At 46.4% G+C, this 17161-nt stretch overlaps 1 protein-coding gene across 1 annotated transcript in view; it reads left to right on the top strand.

Moving 5' to 3' along the window:
• Window positions 1-17161, top strand: part of LOC115599939 (dymeclin-like) — a 55893-nt gene that overhangs the window by 17597 nt on the left and 21135 nt on the right. The window contains exon 3 of the mRNA XM_030467693.1: window positions 6839-6952. Within this exon, the coding sequence (XP_030323553.1) occupies window positions 6839-6952 (114 nt within the window). The remainder of the gene's footprint in view (window positions 1-6838; window positions 6953-17161) is intronic.

Genomic DNA, 17161 nt, shown 5'->3' on the forward strand with positions numbered 1-17161 from the left:
CAGGGCTGGTCAGATCCTTCTGCATGACAGCTCCCACAGATAACACTGTGTCCTTTCCCTTTCTAACAGTTAAACATAGGTTCTCCTCAACAATTTAAACAATTCCTCCCCAAAACTACTTAATATTAGGTTACAGCATAATGCCAGTTACAGGCAGGAACTATTTAAAGCTCTCCAAGGGAGCATATTGAATTTTTAAATAGCTCCTTTGTTAGGGAATGCAGGATGTCAAGAAAAGATTAATTTTTTTTTTTACTTTATTTTTTTAATATACCTGTCACCAGCTGGCAAGTGGTGAAAGCTGTCAGGCATGAGGATCTGAATAAAAGATGAGATTCAGCTGACTCTTCTTCTACCCTGTCAAGTCCTCCACTTCAGATTGGCAGCTCTGCCATCACAGATAGCTGGGCTTTGTCCTGTGTGCTGCAGCCAAAATGTTCCAACTGCTCTTCCTACCCCTTGAAAAAATGACAAAGCATTTTAGTTTAGAAAGAATTTCTTCACGGAGAGGGTGATCAGGCTATGGAATGGACTGCCCGGTGAGGTGGGAGATTCTCCGTCCCTGGAGACATTTAAAAAAAGACTGGATGTGGCACTCAGTGCCATGGTCTAGCAACTGCTCCGGTGGGTCAAGGGTTGGACTAGATGATCTCTGAGGTCCCTTCCAACCCGGCTAATTCTATGATTCTAGTTTGCGTGTACACACAAGAGAATGTCTGGGAAGTACCTGAGAAGAGCCTAAAGGAGTTCCTGGTTGCCAACATTTATTAGCTTCAGGCTTTTCTCTCTGGTGCTGGAGATAAGAGCTCCATCCACACGGCCACAGGACTTTGGGAATGTTTGAGAGGAGCTTGGAGCAACCTGGGCCAAGGTGGGAGGTGACCCTGCACATAGAGGGGGTTGGACCTGGGTGATCTTTAAGCTCCCTTCCAACCCAAACCATTCTGTGATTTTATGAAAATAGTGTGGAAAGAAATCTTTAGGGATTTGTGTCATCAGATTTCCCAAACTGTGTTGCTGTTGTTTCCATTCAAAGGGAAGATCTCCTGACCTGCTTATTTTAGCATCCAGAGACAGAGTACTGCGTTGGTTGGACTTCTCCCTGTGGCCAAGGCTGGCTGAGGAGGATGGACCCACCAACTGCCTGGTACCACAGAGCTCTCTTGAGTCTCAAACTGCTGAATGTAATTTGGTGGCCCAAAGCCTCTAAATCATGGGTGTAAATGGCAAATGTTGCAGCTTTTGGTAACTGAGGGGTGGGAAGGAGAAGGTACCTTTCTTAAGCCTCTGAAACATGTTGGCAGGGACTGTGCTGCCTCCTGACTCCCTCCACTGCTTCTTTTTCTGGTCATTACACAGCCTGGGGAACAAGAGGCCTTAAAACACCTTCCAGTGCCTGCAAGGGCTCCAGAAAAACTGGGGAAGGGCTTTAGACAAGGTCCTGGAGTGATCAGACAAGGGGTGATGGCTTTAAACTGGAAGAGGGGAAGTTTAGGTTTAGCACCATTACCCTTCTCTGGACACACTCCAACCCCTCAATGTCCTTCTTGTCCTCAGGGGCCCAGAACTGAGCCCAGGATTCCAGGTGCAGCCTCACAGGGCAACAATCCCTGCCCTGCTCCTGCTGCCCACACAGTGCTGACACAAGCCAGGATGCTGGTGGCTCCACAGTCACTTCAGGTGACACATGAGAAGTGTCCTCAGCACAGAGCTCCTGTCCCCAAGCTGCCTCTGAGCTGCGCAGAACCTTGGCTCAGCTTTTCATGGAATCATGGAATGGTTTGGGTTGGAAAAGAGCTTCAAGATCATAAATTCCAACCCTTAACCCAGCACTGCCAAGGCCACCACTGCCCCATGGCCCTCAGCACCACATCTCCAGGCCTTGGAAATCCCTCCAGGAATGATGGGGACTCCAGCCCTGCCCTGGGCAGCCTGGGCCAGGCCCTGACAACCCTTGCCAGGGAGAAATTCTTCCCAAGCTCCAATCTAAACCTCCAGCTCAATTCCTCTTCTCCCATCCCTTCTTCCTTGGGAGCAGAGCCCGACTCCCCCTGGCTCCAACCTCCTCTCAGGGGCTTGCAGAGAGCCAGAAGGTCTCCCCTCAGCCTCCTTTGCTCCAGGATCAACACCCCCAGCTCCCTCAGCTGCTCCTGGGCAGACTTCTGCTCCAGACCCTTCCCCAGCTCCATTCCCTTCTCTGGACACACTCCAACCCCTCAATGTCCTTCTTGTCCTCAGGGGCCCAGAACTGACCCCAGGATTCCAGGTGCAGCCTTCCCAGATCCCAGGAAACAATCACATCCCTACTACCAGATCTCCCACCTTTTCTAGAAGGTATAACACTTTCCCAAGTAATTTCCCCCAAATTACAAAATAGAAGAGGTAAATAAAATAAGAAAGTGGAGCCTGTTCCTTTTGCAAGAGCCTAAATTATCTCCCCCACCTACACGAGAGAGCTACACGGGTGTTTAAAATAAACCATGAAAACGAGCAGATTTCAGTTCCCTGCCCACCTACCTAGAAAAGGAACCAGAAAAAGCAAACTGGCTGCATGACATCAAATGACTTTCAAATTTAAGACCCAACACTGAATATGTAACTGTAATGTACACAAAAAAAGAATCTCCAGGCAAGGAACTAGGCTGAGAGATGAGCTTTCTTTTAATTTATTTTTTGTGTGTGTGTGTGTCTCTTTTATGATATTCTGAAAATCATTTTTTCTCATAAAATTTTGGCCTGAGGAAAGAGAAAATAACTTTAAAGACTGCTTAAGAAGAAGGATACCAAGAAGCTTAATGTGGCACCATGAATTACTGGTGATGAAATGGCATCAGCTGGATCCTTTGCATCACCAAACCATTACTCCCCACCTCCTGTTGCCTGTTTTGCAACCAAAATTCTAGCAGCTCCCAGGTGTTCAACCATGAGGAACTTCTGACAAGCTCAGAAAGTACCAGTTAGCAGTGGTGATTTTTAGATTTTTTTTTTCCCTAAAAAAGAGATTAAGTATAAAAATTCAATTAAAAAATATCTCCAGGCTGATTCCCCTTAAATATTCACCCATTTTTGCCTCAATGCTGAAGCATCCAGAAGTCATGTGTTATCTCCAGAGTAAATAATATATCCAAATCCTGAGGGAAAGTCCAGAGTTTCTGTGACCAAGTCCACGTTGCAGATATTTTGGGTACTCTGGTGGAGCTGCAGACCCACCTCCATGTTCGTGTGTGCCTACAGACCTGGTTTGCTCCATCCTCCTCAGTGTCATCCTGCCAAAAATCTGCTATCCAGAGGTCTCCAATGCTGAAGAAGGCCCTGGAAACCTACCACAGTGCTTTGTTATTACTAAACATTGGAAAGTCTTTCCTTATGACCTGTGAATCCACAAGTATGTGAGAAAGCTGATTCCCTTTCCCTTCCCAGCAGGGTTTTATTGGGAAAATAATCACAGCACCTTTAGCCTTCCTTTGGCTAATCAGCACCCCTTCCATTTGTCCCCAGAGCTCCTAACAGCTCTTATTTCTCCCTAAAATCTCTTCCATGGTGCCAGCTGAGCATCAGCCAGGGTGTGCCCAGGTGGCCAAGAAGGCCACCAGCATCCTGGCTTGTGTCAGCACTGATGTGGCCAACAGGAGCAGGGCAGGGATTGTCCCCCTGTGAGGCTGCACCTGGAATCCTGGGGTCAGTTCTGGGCCCCTGAGGACAAGAAGGACATTGAGGGGTTGGAGTGTGTCCAGAGAAGGGAATGGAGCTGGGGAAGGGTCTGGAGCAGAAGTCTGCTCAGGAGCAGCTGAGGGAGCTGGGGGTGTTGATCCTGGAGCAAAGGAGGCTGAGGGGAGACCTTGTGGCTCTCTGCAAGCCCCTGAGAGGAGGTTGGAGCCAGGGGGAGTCGGGCTCTGCTCCCAAGGAAGAAGGGATGGGAGAAGAAGAATTGAGCTGGAGGTTTAGATTGGAGCTTGGGAAGAATTTCTCCCTGGCAAGGGTTGTCAGGGCCTGGCCCAGGCTGCCCAGGGCAGGGCTGGAGTCCCCATCATTCCTGGAGGGATTTCCAAGGCCTGGAGATGTGGTGCTGAGGGCCACGGGGCAGTGGTGGCCTTGGCAGTGCTTGGACTGGGTGATCTTTAAGGGTGTTTTCCAACCAAAACAATTCTACAGATCCTTAAATTGGTTCAAAAGGAGCTAAACATCCCGAGTTGAAGCTGTAGTAGAAAACAACCTTTTTCCCAAGGAGCAAAATTCACAGTTTTCCAACCAAAACACTTCTATGATGTAATGCTGGATGGTTTTGGATCTAAGGCACTAAACAAAAGCCTCTTCACATTTCTCCTCTGCATAACTCATATCTTTTTTTTCTTCCTCCCCTTTTTTCCCTTATTTCCTTGGGGCTCTCAGTGGGTACCTGAGTATCTCTTTGGGGTACTTTACTACCAAGGATTAACTCTATACTGTCTCAAGTAGTAAAGCAAATAATGCTTGGAGCTAAGTATTACTATTCAAGTAGATATTTTTCATTTCAGTCATCAACTGCACACCAAAAATAGCTATCCCCAACCTTGGGAAATGCTGACATAGCTTGAAAACATTGGAGGCCTCTGACACTTTTGTTCTTTGTGAAATCCAACTCAACCTTCACCACACAAACATAAAAATCTTTTCAAAACACATCAAGATGGGAGGCAAAATAGGAAACACCAGAATTCAGGTAGGATCTGTCAGCCTCACTCAGTTTTTTTATGCTGGTGGGGTATGAGAGGATTTGGATTTAATCTGAATATTCCATTTTGCTCCTCTTGTGGCTTAGCAGAACCCGAGCTATCCCAGCAGCTCTGGTGAGATGGATTCTCCACCTGAGCCTGCCTTGGGCAGGGGTAGGATTCACCAACCCATTCTTGACAGCTGGGGAATATTGAAATGCAAGAAGGTGTTTTCTTGGCTTTGGTTGGTTTTTTCTTTCAGAGTTTGTGGGCAACTTTTTCATTCCTCTCTGAGCTGGGAATCCTCCACCAGCAATTTGTCCCAGACTCCATGCCAAACCCAGGGAGCCCCACATGGAGTCCTCACACTTTTTGCACAAGCTGTTTCTTGCCTTTTTCTTCTCTAATTTCTGGTTCCTCCCTTTGCTTATGAACTCAGCACATCTTCCTACTCCTGCTTGGTTGGTTTGGGGTTTTGGTTTTTTTTTCTCCCCAAGGATCAGAGATCACAGCACTACAGCAGGGCCTTATCTGGAAGAATGTAAAACCTCCCTGCAACATCTGCCAGAGGCAGGGAAATTTCTTCTCTCTATTCAAGCATGGAGATATTCATGGACAGGATAGAAGGTGAAACCTGAATTTTTTTTCTTGCCTGATTGCCACATTTCTGTTCTTTCAAACAAAACAGAACCAACCCCAAAAATCCAAACCACAACCCCAAGAAAGCAACTTGCAGCAAGTGTCATCTGTTTCAGTTTCTAGAGAAAATTGCTCTGCTGTCCAGCAAACCTACTTGGTCAGAAGCAAGGGCTGAGGTTTTGGGGGGAATCACAAGAGAGGAACAACAAATTGGAATCTCAGAGTAATGGAACCATCAGCTGGCTTTGTTTTATGAAGAGCAACTGAGCTGGGAGGCATAATTAGGGTAATGGTTTCTGGCTCCAGCTTGGGTCTCATTGCAGAAGGAAGAGAGCTCTGCAGAGATTGTGTACTCTAATCCACTTTTCCCTCTCTTTTCCTTAAAAGAGTTCACAGGGGTTAATCCACGTGTTGGAAGCTGTGATTCAGATCCAAGTGGGCATTGCAGCTTTTCAGAGGAGAGCATCTCTGAAACCCAGGAGGTGTTGGGGAACTTGTGTGTGATTCCAGCCAAGGGGGAGCCATTTGCTGACTTGGGCTCCCCCACAAAAAAACCCTCTTGAAGTTGGTGTTGAAACTTAGCCCTGCACCCTTCTGTAGTTGTTTGGAGTTGTCAGCCCAGCCTGACTGCTGAGTTTCTCTGGGATGGGGCTTTGGAAACTCTGCTCTTTTGGGGATGAAAGGAGCTGGAGAACTGGAGTTCTGATGTCCCACATGGGGAAGTGCTGGTGAGATGTCTGTGAGCTACTGAGCTTGGAGAGGGATAAAAGTTAAGGCCTGACCTAAGTGTGTCCTAGCTAACAAGGACCAGCTGGGTGACAGAAAAGGAAAATCAGGTGAAAAGCAGCTTGGCCTCACCAGGGAGGTACAAGGAGGATGGGAACAGGGAGAGGGAACATGCAGGTGCTCGGGGTCTTTGATGGAAAAGATAAATGGGGCATTTTGGGTGGTTGATTTGAAGAGAAGAAGAGCTTTGTGGGCTGTTTTATTCCCCCCTCCTCCAATTCCTGTGGCTTTGAAGGCTACAACCCTCCCAGGAAGCTTTGTAGACTCTCATAGCTGTATGGATTTAATTAATAGTTGTCTTAAAGCCTTCTAAGTGGCATTAAAACTATCAGAATTTCACTTTTATGCTTGAAAAGGAAATTTTGAGCCCCAATGCTTAATAAGCAGGCTGGAAGACCTTGACAGTGCTGAGGTGCAGTATGGATGCATAGAAACATTAGCAAAGGTCAGAGTGGAATAAATAATGATAATTTTAAATAAATGTGGTATTTAATAATAAATAAATAATGAGTGTAATTTTAATAATTCAGCTGTGTGCTGGAAATTGTCAGATGTCCCCACAGCTGTGACACAAGCAACAACATCTTTATTCCTTTTAGAAGTACAGACCCGTTCATCCAAGGTGACAGCTTTGGGTGTAAACTGAGACTAAGATCTCCTTTTTATTTGCTTGTTTTGGGTTTTTTTCTCTTTAGTTATGGGCTCTGCTTTTTTCTTCCCAGGTGATCAGCTTTTTCAGCAGCCGATTAGAGCAAGCTGGAGCTGAGCTCTCAGTGGAGAGAGTTCTGGAAATCATCAAGCAAGGAGCTGTTGCATTGCCCAAAGACAGGCTAAGAGTAAGTACTCAAGACCTCCTTGATTTAATCACCCTGTTGCAATCAGCTACATAAATATCTTTTATATCTGTAATGTCCAGGCCTCCTTCCTCCCATCAATAGCAGCTGATAAGGGAGGAGGTTGTGGATTGCCAGGGGGGTGTGATTTCATTGAAATCCCTAATTTGTGCTAAGTGTTTGGGAGAGTTTTCTTGGTGAGTTACTCAGCTGAAGCATGTGGAGGAATGAAAATCTGCTGAGGGTGAGGTTTTCTTCATTGTATCTGGGAGGTGGAGTCTCACCTCTCACTTCCCCATCAGTTATTTAGTCAAGTTGTATCCAAACTTTGATTTATTTATTTTGTTTTTTAATTAACTCACTCTTCTTCCTCCATCTGGCTCTCTGTAAAACACTGCAAAGATAAATTTCTGGGGCTTTCATAAGCAATGAGCCACCTTTCTGAAAATCAGTTCAGGAGGACCTCAAAAGCCTGATCAACATGATGGTGAACCTATAGAACCCCAAGCAGAACCTTCCCTTCTCCTTTGAGCATCTCTCTGATCTTGCAAGGGTTTTCCCAACTTGAAGAGGTTTTGGGTGACTAAAATCCATGAATGCTTAAACACTGCAGGGCTGAAATCTGTGTAAGTAGGGAAGTAAATAACTGGGAGTTAGGTGTGCTGGCTGAACACAAAATGAAGTTTGCCTCTCTGTCACACAGAGTGTATTTGAAATACTCTCTGCCCTACCCCAGGACCATCTTTGTTTCTCCTCCATGGTAAGAGAACCAGAGTGGCATCTCAAGACCTGTTTCTTTTGGGGCAGCTTTAGGAAAATATCATTTGCTGAGGCACACTGACAGATGGAGATTTATTTTAAAAAATAATGGTAATTTTAAAACCCCCAGTGGGAGCTGTCTAGATGGCTGCCTACACTCACATTTTTCCCTGTATCCCTGACATGGTGCTTATTTAGTCACTTGGACTGAATTAATGCAGGTGAGAGTGGTCAAGAGACCCAAATCCTGAGCTGGTGGACAGGAATAGCTTAAGTAACTCCAGAGGAATTGTTGGATGCAAATCCAACCCTTCAGGTTCTGTCCTTGCTGTGCTGTGATGCTGTGAACACAGAGAAACACTGGGCCTTTTGCTTTTCCTATGTCAGTTGATTCTTACCTGCAGATAAATCAGAACTCTGACCTTAAGAGGCTGCAGAGATTCCATCCTGGCATGGAACCATCCCTGAATAAGTTTGCTGCCTAGAAAAAAAGAAGGGTTTAGCAATTAGTGAGCCAGATGACCTACAGGGTGGGCCATGATGCTTCTGGAGGGAATTCTCATCATGTTTAAGTTTTGGGGCATTAATGATATCCAGCCTTGAAAGTATTGGGTTTATGTTGCCACTTGAATCAACAAATGAAACTTTTTGGACCAGTGGCAAGCTCTGGAAGTCCTCACCAAGCTGTTGAGTGGAAATATGCTTGGAGCACTGACTTCTCCTCTGAAGGACTTGAGTTTGGGGACAGGGTAACCAAGTGAACACAGTCTGGCACAGAATTCTTCTGCACTGGCACCGAGACCTGCTGGGCTTTGTTATTTTTTGTCCAGATCCTCTTGCTGGGCAGCAGCTTGTCCAGAGCAGGTTAGTCCTACGTGTAGAAAAGTTGGTGCCACTTCTTATCTGTAATGTCCTGCATTAATCTGTAACTGCATGCAAGGTAATCATAGAATCACTAAATGCTTTGGGTGGGAGGGGACCTTTCAAGTCCATCCAGTCCAGCCCCAGGGACATCTCCAACTGGATCAGGTTGCTCAGAGCCCCATCCAACCTGAGCTGGAATGGTTCCAGGGATGAGGCATCTCCCACCTCTCTGGGAAACCTGGCACAGGGTCTCACCGCCTTTATAATGAATAATTTCTTCCTTCTGTCTAGTCTGAATTTCTCCTTTTTATGTTTTATAAACCATCAGCCCTTGTCCAGTCACTCCAGGCCCTGCTAGAAAGCCTGTCCCCATCTTTCTTACAGGGGACAGGAGTACTGAAAGGTCACAATAAGATCTCACGGCCTTTCCTTCTCCAGGCTGAACAACCCCAACTCTCAGCCTGGCTTTAGCCCCTGGATCATTCTTGTGTCACTCCTCTGGACTCACTCCAAAAGCTCCATCTCCTTCTGGGCTTGGGGACCCCAGAACTGGACCCAGCACCCCAGGGGGGTCTCTCCAGAGCAGAGCAGAGGGGGACAATCCCCTCCCTCACCCTGGTGGCCATTCTATTGGAGATGCAGCCCAGGTTTCTAGGCTGCTGGTGCACATCTCTGGCTCATGTCTCACTTAAATCTCATCTCTCCTCGTTTGAAACCTTGTTTGAAACCCTTTCCCCTCATCCCATCCCTCCCTGCCCTTGTCCCAAGTCCCTCCCCAGCTTTCCTGGAGCCCCTTCAGGCACTGGAAGGTGCTCTAAGCTCTCCCTGCAGCCTTCTCTTCTCCAACCTCAACAACCCCAACTCTCTCAGCCTGGCTCCAGAGCTGCTCCAGCCCTCCCAGCATCTCCAGGGCCTCCTCTGGACTCACTCCAACAGCTCCATCTCCTTCTGGGCTTGGGCACCCCAGAACTGGACCCAGCACCCCAGGGGGGTCTCCCCAGAGTGGAGCAGAGGGGGACAATCCCCTCCCTGACCCTGCTGGGGATGCAGCCCAGGACAGGGCTGGTTTCTGGGCTGCTGGTGCACATCTCTGGCTCATGTTGAGCTTCTCCTCACCCAGCACCCCCAAGTCCTTTTCCTCAGGACTCCATCCCTTGATCTTTTACCCTGTGCTGATCCCAGGAATTCCCCTGACATGTGCAAGATCTTGCAGTTGGCTTTGTAGAACTTCATGAAGTTCACACTGACCCAGTCCTAGATTTTATCCACGTCCCTCTGGACACCATCCAGGAATGGTCCCTCAGGAATGTCAACAACACCACCCAGGTTGGTGTCACAGAAAATGATGAGCAGAACACTGGGTTCTTCCTATAGAAATGGCCTTGTCAGTCTTCATGCCCCCTGTCCTTGTACCTCTGTCCTTGGATTCTGGCAGTTCCTGCTTCACTTTCTGAGGTTTTCAGGGGAACCTATTCTAAAAGCTCCACAAAATCCTACAAAAAAAGATACAGTTTCACAACTCTGAAGAATTTCAGTGTCTAAATCAAGGAGAAAGCTTCCATCCACAAGTCTTTAATGACCTTTTCTGGGCATGTCTGGATGGGTGGGAGCAGCCCTACCCACAGCTGCTTTGCCTGCACAAGAGCTTCTGTTCCTAAGCTCACATCCACGACCTGGATGTGAGATGTGAGTCATGGAGACCAACTAATATTGCCTGCTGAAAAGACAATTTTCTGTCAGGGAGTGGCTTGGGGACAGCCTGTGGCTTCTGGAGAGGGGTTGGCTTCTGCATGGCCAGCTTGGACAGCCTGAGGAAGAACTGGATGATGTTTAAGGTCCCAAACTATTTTAGGAAAGATGGAGCTGCTGCATCTGGGTTGACACAACCTACACGTTACAGGTTACAGTGTGCCAAGCTGTGTTCATCCTCAGAATTTCTAGGCTGGCTTGGCAGTTAATTGCTCATTAATTTTCATAATCAAAATGCTCTAGAGTGGAAGAGACCCTAGAGGGACATCACTCCTACTTCCTGGAAATTCCCAACTCCAGCTGGAGCACCCTGAGGAAGGTGGTTGAAAAAAAGCAGTTCCAGTGGGGCAGAATGAACCTTGCAGCACTTTTCCTCCCTTCCTTCCTTGCAGCTATGCTATGGTTGGTTTGCCTTTTGGTTTTGTTTGTTTTTTTTAATTACACACAGGTCCCTAATATATGGCCAGGTAAATAGAGGCCTCTTGGCAAGTTGCTTCTCTCTGCCCTGGTGGAGGAAGTGAATGTTTGAGAGGTGCTGCACCGGTTCAGCTCTTCAGCCTCACTGCTTAGACCTGAGTTCTACCCTGAATAAACTAAAAATAATAGCACTTAGAGCCACAGTCCTCATCTGCATAATGGGGTTTATCAGCTTAGGAGCACTGTCTTGGGTCTCCTGCTCCTTTCCCCTGTGGGAAGCAACACGGGCTGCAGACTGAGCGTGTGCATTAATGAGAAGTCATGAATATGGGGGGGGGTTTTTGGAATCATAGAATTGTCAGGGTTGGAAGGGATCTTAAAGCTCATCCATTCCCAAGCCCTTTCCATGGGCAGGGACACCTCCCACCAGCCCAGGTTGCTCCAAGCCCCATCCAGCCTGACCTGAGACACTGCCAGGGATGGGGCAGCCACAGCTTCTCTGGGAAACCTGGCACAGGGGCTCAGCACCCTCATGCTGTAGAGATTCTTCCTAACTTCCAATCTAAATCTCCCCTCCTCTAGTCTGAATCCATTCCCTTGGTCCTATCACTCCCTGACATCCTAAAAAGTCCCTCCCCAGCTTTCTTGTAGCCCCTTCAGACACTGGAAGGCCACAATAAGGTCTGCTTGGATCCTTCTCCTCTCCAGACTGAATAACCTCATCTCTCTCAGTGTCTTCACAGGAGAGGTGCTCCAGCCCTCTGAGCATCCTCCTGGCCCTTCTCTGATCACACTCCAGCACCTCCATGGCTTTCTTTTTTGGGGTAGGGGCACCAGAACTGGACACTTCTCCAGGTGGGGTCTCAGCAGAGTAAGGTAGAGGAGGAGAATCATGTCCCCTGACCTGCTGGCCACACTTCTCCTGATGCAGCCCAGGACACAATTGCCATATTTATGTATGTGTGAGATACCCTACCTTTTCTTGGCAATAAGTCTTGGGATAATAGGAGATCTAACTCATATTTTCCTTCCAGCCAACCCAACCAGAGACAAACAATATCATTAACATTATTTTAAGCCTCTGCTTTTAGCCCTAGTCTGTGAAAGGCAGGGAAAAGTGCAAGGTGAGTAATTCACCTTCTGCATAAACAGAAAAGGTGCTGAAATCAGGAGCTGGTTATTTCTCCTTGGCCTGTGGGAGGAGAGAAATGAAATGAGTATGGCCAGGATGGAGAGAAGACACAACATGGAGATAGAGCTGTCTCCTTCTCAGACAAGCAGCCCACAATCCAGGCTTCTTCTTTTATTGCAGAAGCTTTTTGAAGGCAATTTTGAGATGATAGAGATAGGTGAAAATTGTTCTCCTTCCTTCTTGATTTGTTTTGTCTCTCTTTTTGAATTCTTAGCCTGCCTTTCTTCCCTTTTTTAGGAGGCTGGGAGAAGTTAGGACTGTGGCAGGAGTCAGGGAGTTATCTCAGGCTTTCAAGTGGAGGTAGCCAAGCAGATAAGTGGGAATACTTGTTGTGAATGCCAGCCAGTGGCTGGAAGCTGAAATTTGGGTTCATGGAGCCATCACACTCAGGAGGCCACAGTTAATGCTTTCCAAACAAAAAGTTCCCATTAGCTAAGCCACTTAAGGCAGAGATTTCATTTTCATGAAGGTGTTCTCAGCTCCTTTACTTTTCCCCCTTGTCTCCCTGTCTCAGTGAGCATTTTGTCAGCAGTGTGCATCCCATCAGACTCCACAGAAGTGCCCTTCTGCCATCAGCTCACACCTTTTTGGGATGGTTCAAAATTGAATATTTATTTGAGTGGCTTCTAGGTTGACAGGCATGAAAATTTCATAGAATGTGGGGAAGAAGTAAAAGCTTTCAGTCTCTCAACAGAACAAGGTGCTAAAAGCATGTCTCAGAGGTTTCTTCTTCTGTCAACCATGGAATTTCTTCATTTTCCATTTTTTACATGGGAGAAAGCCCCAAATCATGGAAGCACCGGGCTGAGGTGGCAGTGAATTCAATGGAGGACATCAAGCATGGGCTACTTTCAACTCTGGAAGGAAAGTATAGCCATAAAAGCCATAAAAAACAGTGCATGGGAAGTCTCCAGAACTTGAGAGAATCCAAAAAATCTTTTGGCTTAGTTGCTGAGCTCTCTGCAAAGCTTCTTCAGCTGCTTCTCCTAGGGAGGAGACATCATCTGGTTGATGGCTGTTTGTACCATCCCACCTTGCAACACTCACACAGTGCCCCAGATTGGGAAGGAATTTGGTTGTATGCACCCCACCTCATGTGATGTTGATCCCAAGAGACCATCCATTGCCCCATCTTCCCTCACCACTCCTCCTGAGGTTAAGTTTTCCATTCCAGAGTCCTGATGTGGTTGTTATCTGTTTGGGAGGGTCCTCAAGGATCATCTGCTCCTTGGAAAAAACATGGTGTGGAGAAGATGAAGGAAAAACCTTGTTCACCTGAGTCTTAGGCTGGCTTCAGAATCCATACCCTTAATTCCCAAGCTGCCCAGGGCAGTGCTGGATTCCTCCCTGACATTAAATGGGATAATCCCCAGAAGTGCATCCCAAGGGGGAGGTAGGTTTGAGTATCAGGTTAGAATGGATGACATGGTAACAAAAAGCTTCCTTATATTCCTGGTTAATTTTATTGTTTGTTTGTTTTCACTGACACTGAAGAAGCCAAGAGGCAAAGGAAATGAGGGCAACCAGGCTGGTGAAGGGACTCGAGCACAGACCCTATGAGGAGAGGCTGAGGGAGCTGGGGGTGTTGAGGCTGGAGAAGAGGAGGCTCAGGGGAGACCTCATCACTCTCTACAGCTCCCTGAAAGGAGGTTGGAGCCAGGGGGGGGTTGGGCTCTTTTCCCAGGCAACTCTCAGCAAGACAAGAGGGCACAAAGGGTCTCAAGTTGTGCCAGGGGAGGTTTAGGTTGGAGCTGAGAAAGAATTTCTTTCTGGAGAGGGTGATCAGCCCTTGGAATGGGCTGCCCAGGGAAGTAGTGGATTCTCTGTGTCTGGAGATATTTCCAAAGAGCCTGGATATGGCACTGAGTGCCATGGGCTGGGAACCACGGGGGGAGTGGATCAAGGGTTGGACTTGATGAGCTCTGAGCTCCCTTCCAACCCAGCCCATTCTGTGATTCTATGAAATTTGGTGATCTGTTGTGTTCCATGGTTTAAAAGTGAATTTCAGCAGCCTTCTAGAGACTGGTTTGTAGCTGTGTGTGATGCAAATGAGGTCTTTGTTACAGCTGAGTAGATTTCTGGTTGAATATTGCCAGGTGTAACAGGGTTGGGGTGTACCATGGCATTCACAACCTCTCTTTGGAGCTCCCCAAATGATTTCATGCCCTCTGTGACTGATCCCTTGTTTATATGGCACTCTCATGGCTCTGTGAAAAGGTTCTGTGCTCCCCACCTCCCTCCCCAGGTGTCTTCTGAACATGAAATTTTCATAGCATCACTTTTTTATTTGTTTAGCATCATGGGGAAGGGCCCAAAAAACCTCCCCCAGCCCTCAAATGACTCCAGGAAACTTCATTTTTCAAATGTCAGTGCTCCTGAGAACCCAAACAAGTTCATTTTGCTCTCATGTAGCATCTGTCAGTCAGTTGGGGAATTGAAAACAGCTTTTTTTACTTTACTTGACTTCACTGGTTATAAATTCTTCCATTGAGGGGGGGGGAACAGAGAAAAAATAAACAGTAAATGTTGGCATTGTTGACTAGAACAAGAAAACAAAACAAAAAAAAAAGCTATTTTATGGAGCAGAAAATAATACCTCATGCTTTCAACTTGGAAAGAGCCCTGTATAAATCTGTTCTTCACAGGTCAAGAATAAATGGAGAACTTGGAGCTTGTTTTCTTCTGGGTCACCCAAACATTGGTTGCTACCCTGATGCTCCAGAGATCCATGGGAAAAACCCTGTGCTCCCTGGAGAGCTCCGCTGGTGCCTTCTGAAGGTTTTCAAGTTTTCTCATCAAGAGGTTACCAGGCACAATGTGAGCACCACATTTTATCCAAACCTTGTGTAGAAGTCACGATCAAGTATCTTGCTTGATATTATCACCTTGTGTTTGTCACAGTCTTGAGCAGAAGGCCACCAAGATCCTGTTTAATTTGTTCTATTTCATTTTATTAGTTTTTTGCTCTTTTTTTTTTCCTACAAGCTCAAACTTTTGACTTGTAGAAGTTCATATCTTGGTCTTTCAAGCTACTTGGGCTTCCTGTGAAGATGCTGGGGTTGTGGATCAGCTTTTTGACTTTCAGAAGTTCGTATCTTGGTCTTTCAAGATACTTGGGCTTCCTGTGAAGATGCTGGGGTTATGGATCAGCTTTTTGACTTGTAGAAGTTCATATCTTGGTCTTTCAAGCTTCTTGAGTTTCCTCTAAAGATGTTGGGGTTGTGGATCAGCTTTTTGACTTGTAGAAGTTCATATCTTGGTCTTTCAAGCTTCTTGAGTTTCCTCTAAAGATGTTGGGGTTGTGGATCAGCTTCTCAAGAAGATAAAAAGGAGCAAACATCCTGGTTGACCCTGGGAAGTGGCGTTTCCATAGAGCAGGAACTCAGGGCTGAGCTCACAGGTTGATCATTTGACAATTCTGCTGTTTATTAGTAAGCCCAGCAATCACCTTTATGAGGATAAAATAATAAAAAAACAAACTACAGTTTAAAACTGAGGCAAATTATAAACTGAGAGAGTTTAGAAAACTGGGAGCCGCTCAGCTGGCGGCTTGAGGCAGCCCGGAGCTCCTCTTGCAAACTCATCCTTCCCAGTCTCACTGATGCCAAAACCTCTCCAATAATGAATGATTTATCCTTCTGCCTTTAGTTTTTTGGTGGTGTGGGTATGTTTTTTTTTTTTTTCCTGTTGGAAGGGCAGGAGGGAAATTCTAACCTCCAGAAAACCATGTCACTCCTAGCACTTGGCTCCCGAACACATAAACAACGCAGCGGGTTACAAGTTACGTTGTCCCAGCTCCTGCTTTATACCACCATGTGCTGGATAAATTCAGTCTAATACAAGACATTGTGATGGAGCTGGTTTGGGGTTTTCTGGCTTTTGGGTTGGGTTTTTTTGTAGGGGTGTAGGATCTTGCTTGTTGATGAAGCTCTATCACCTTACGCCTTGAAACGGGGAATCTGGTACCGGCGGCGTTGGGCTGTTGCCTTTTGGCTGGTGGTAATAATCAAAGAGACAGTCTGGCTCCTTCCAGGAGCCTCTCGGTTGTGTCTGAGCTCTTGCTGGTTCCCAAAGCCTCTGGCTGACTTTTTTCCCCTGTGGACAGTTCGTTTATCAGGAAATGAAATTGGTTACAGGATTTCACCCCTTGCCAAACCTCACTGACGAAATTGGGTTCGTTCCGACTTTCACGAGAAGGAAGAAGGTGTTAACTCTTTATGCCTGGGACTTGCTCCTAGTGTTATGGCTTGGGGGGAGGGGGAAAAGCTACTTTCTCTTTAATTTTTAAAATTTTCTGCAAATTCCTGATGTAGATAATGTGTTAGAAATGCAGTGAACTCGATAATTTCACCCGTTATGTTTGTTCCGCTCCATCACGGTTGTGTCTGGCTTTATAAATATTATTTTAGGGCAGTTGGAATTGCTTTTTTCATGCAAGATTTACCACCACCTTCTTGGTTGAAAAAGTCTGAAGTAGAAGAGGGAAAAATTAAGATTTACTAAAATGCAACAGGGTTGGAACCAGATAATCTTTAAGGTCCCTCCCAACCCAAACCATTCCCCGATTTGATGATTCAAGCCAAACCTTTTGATGATTCCAAAATACAAACAAGACTTTGTTGGTTACAGGGAGTTTTTAAAGCAGGTTATACAATGTCTAGAACCTTGAGGGGAAGTGTAGAGAAATAGATCTTTGATTATGCAGATGGGATGACAACAAAAAACCCCAAGTGCCAAGGGGGTGCAGTTGTTTCAGGAATGTGTTGCTGGGTTTGGGGTGTTGTTGGGCACCCAGTTTCTTTTTTCTAGGTGTTTTTTTCCATGTCCTTTTTGCTTGTTATGTATCAAAAGACCAATGTGCTTTTAAAAATCTCCCAAATGAAAAATAAATTTTAAAAAAAAAAAGCATATTTTTTGGAGACTTGCCAAACTTCAGGCTGCTCCATAGTTCCCAGGGCAGTGCTGGTTGGCAGCTGCTTCCATGGGAGCAAATCCTCAGTGGGGGAGATTGCAGTGAGACAGAAAAGGCCATTTAGTTGCTACTAATTTATTTCTCTTGATCATAGAACCCCAAACTGGTTTGGGTTGGAAGGGACCTCAAAGCTCATCCATTCCCAAACCCCTTTCCATGGGCAGGGACACCTCCCACCAGCCCAGGTTGCTCCAAGCCCCATCCAGCCTGACCTGAGACACTGCCAGGGATGGGGCAGCCACAGCTTCTCTGGGAAACC

The sequence above is a fragment of the Calypte anna genome, chromosome Z, assembly GCF_003957555.1.
Source record: "Calypte anna isolate BGI_N300 chromosome Z, bCalAnn1_v1.p, whole genome shotgun sequence".
NCBI lineage: Eukaryota > Metazoa > Chordata > Aves > Apodiformes > Trochilidae > Calypte > Calypte anna.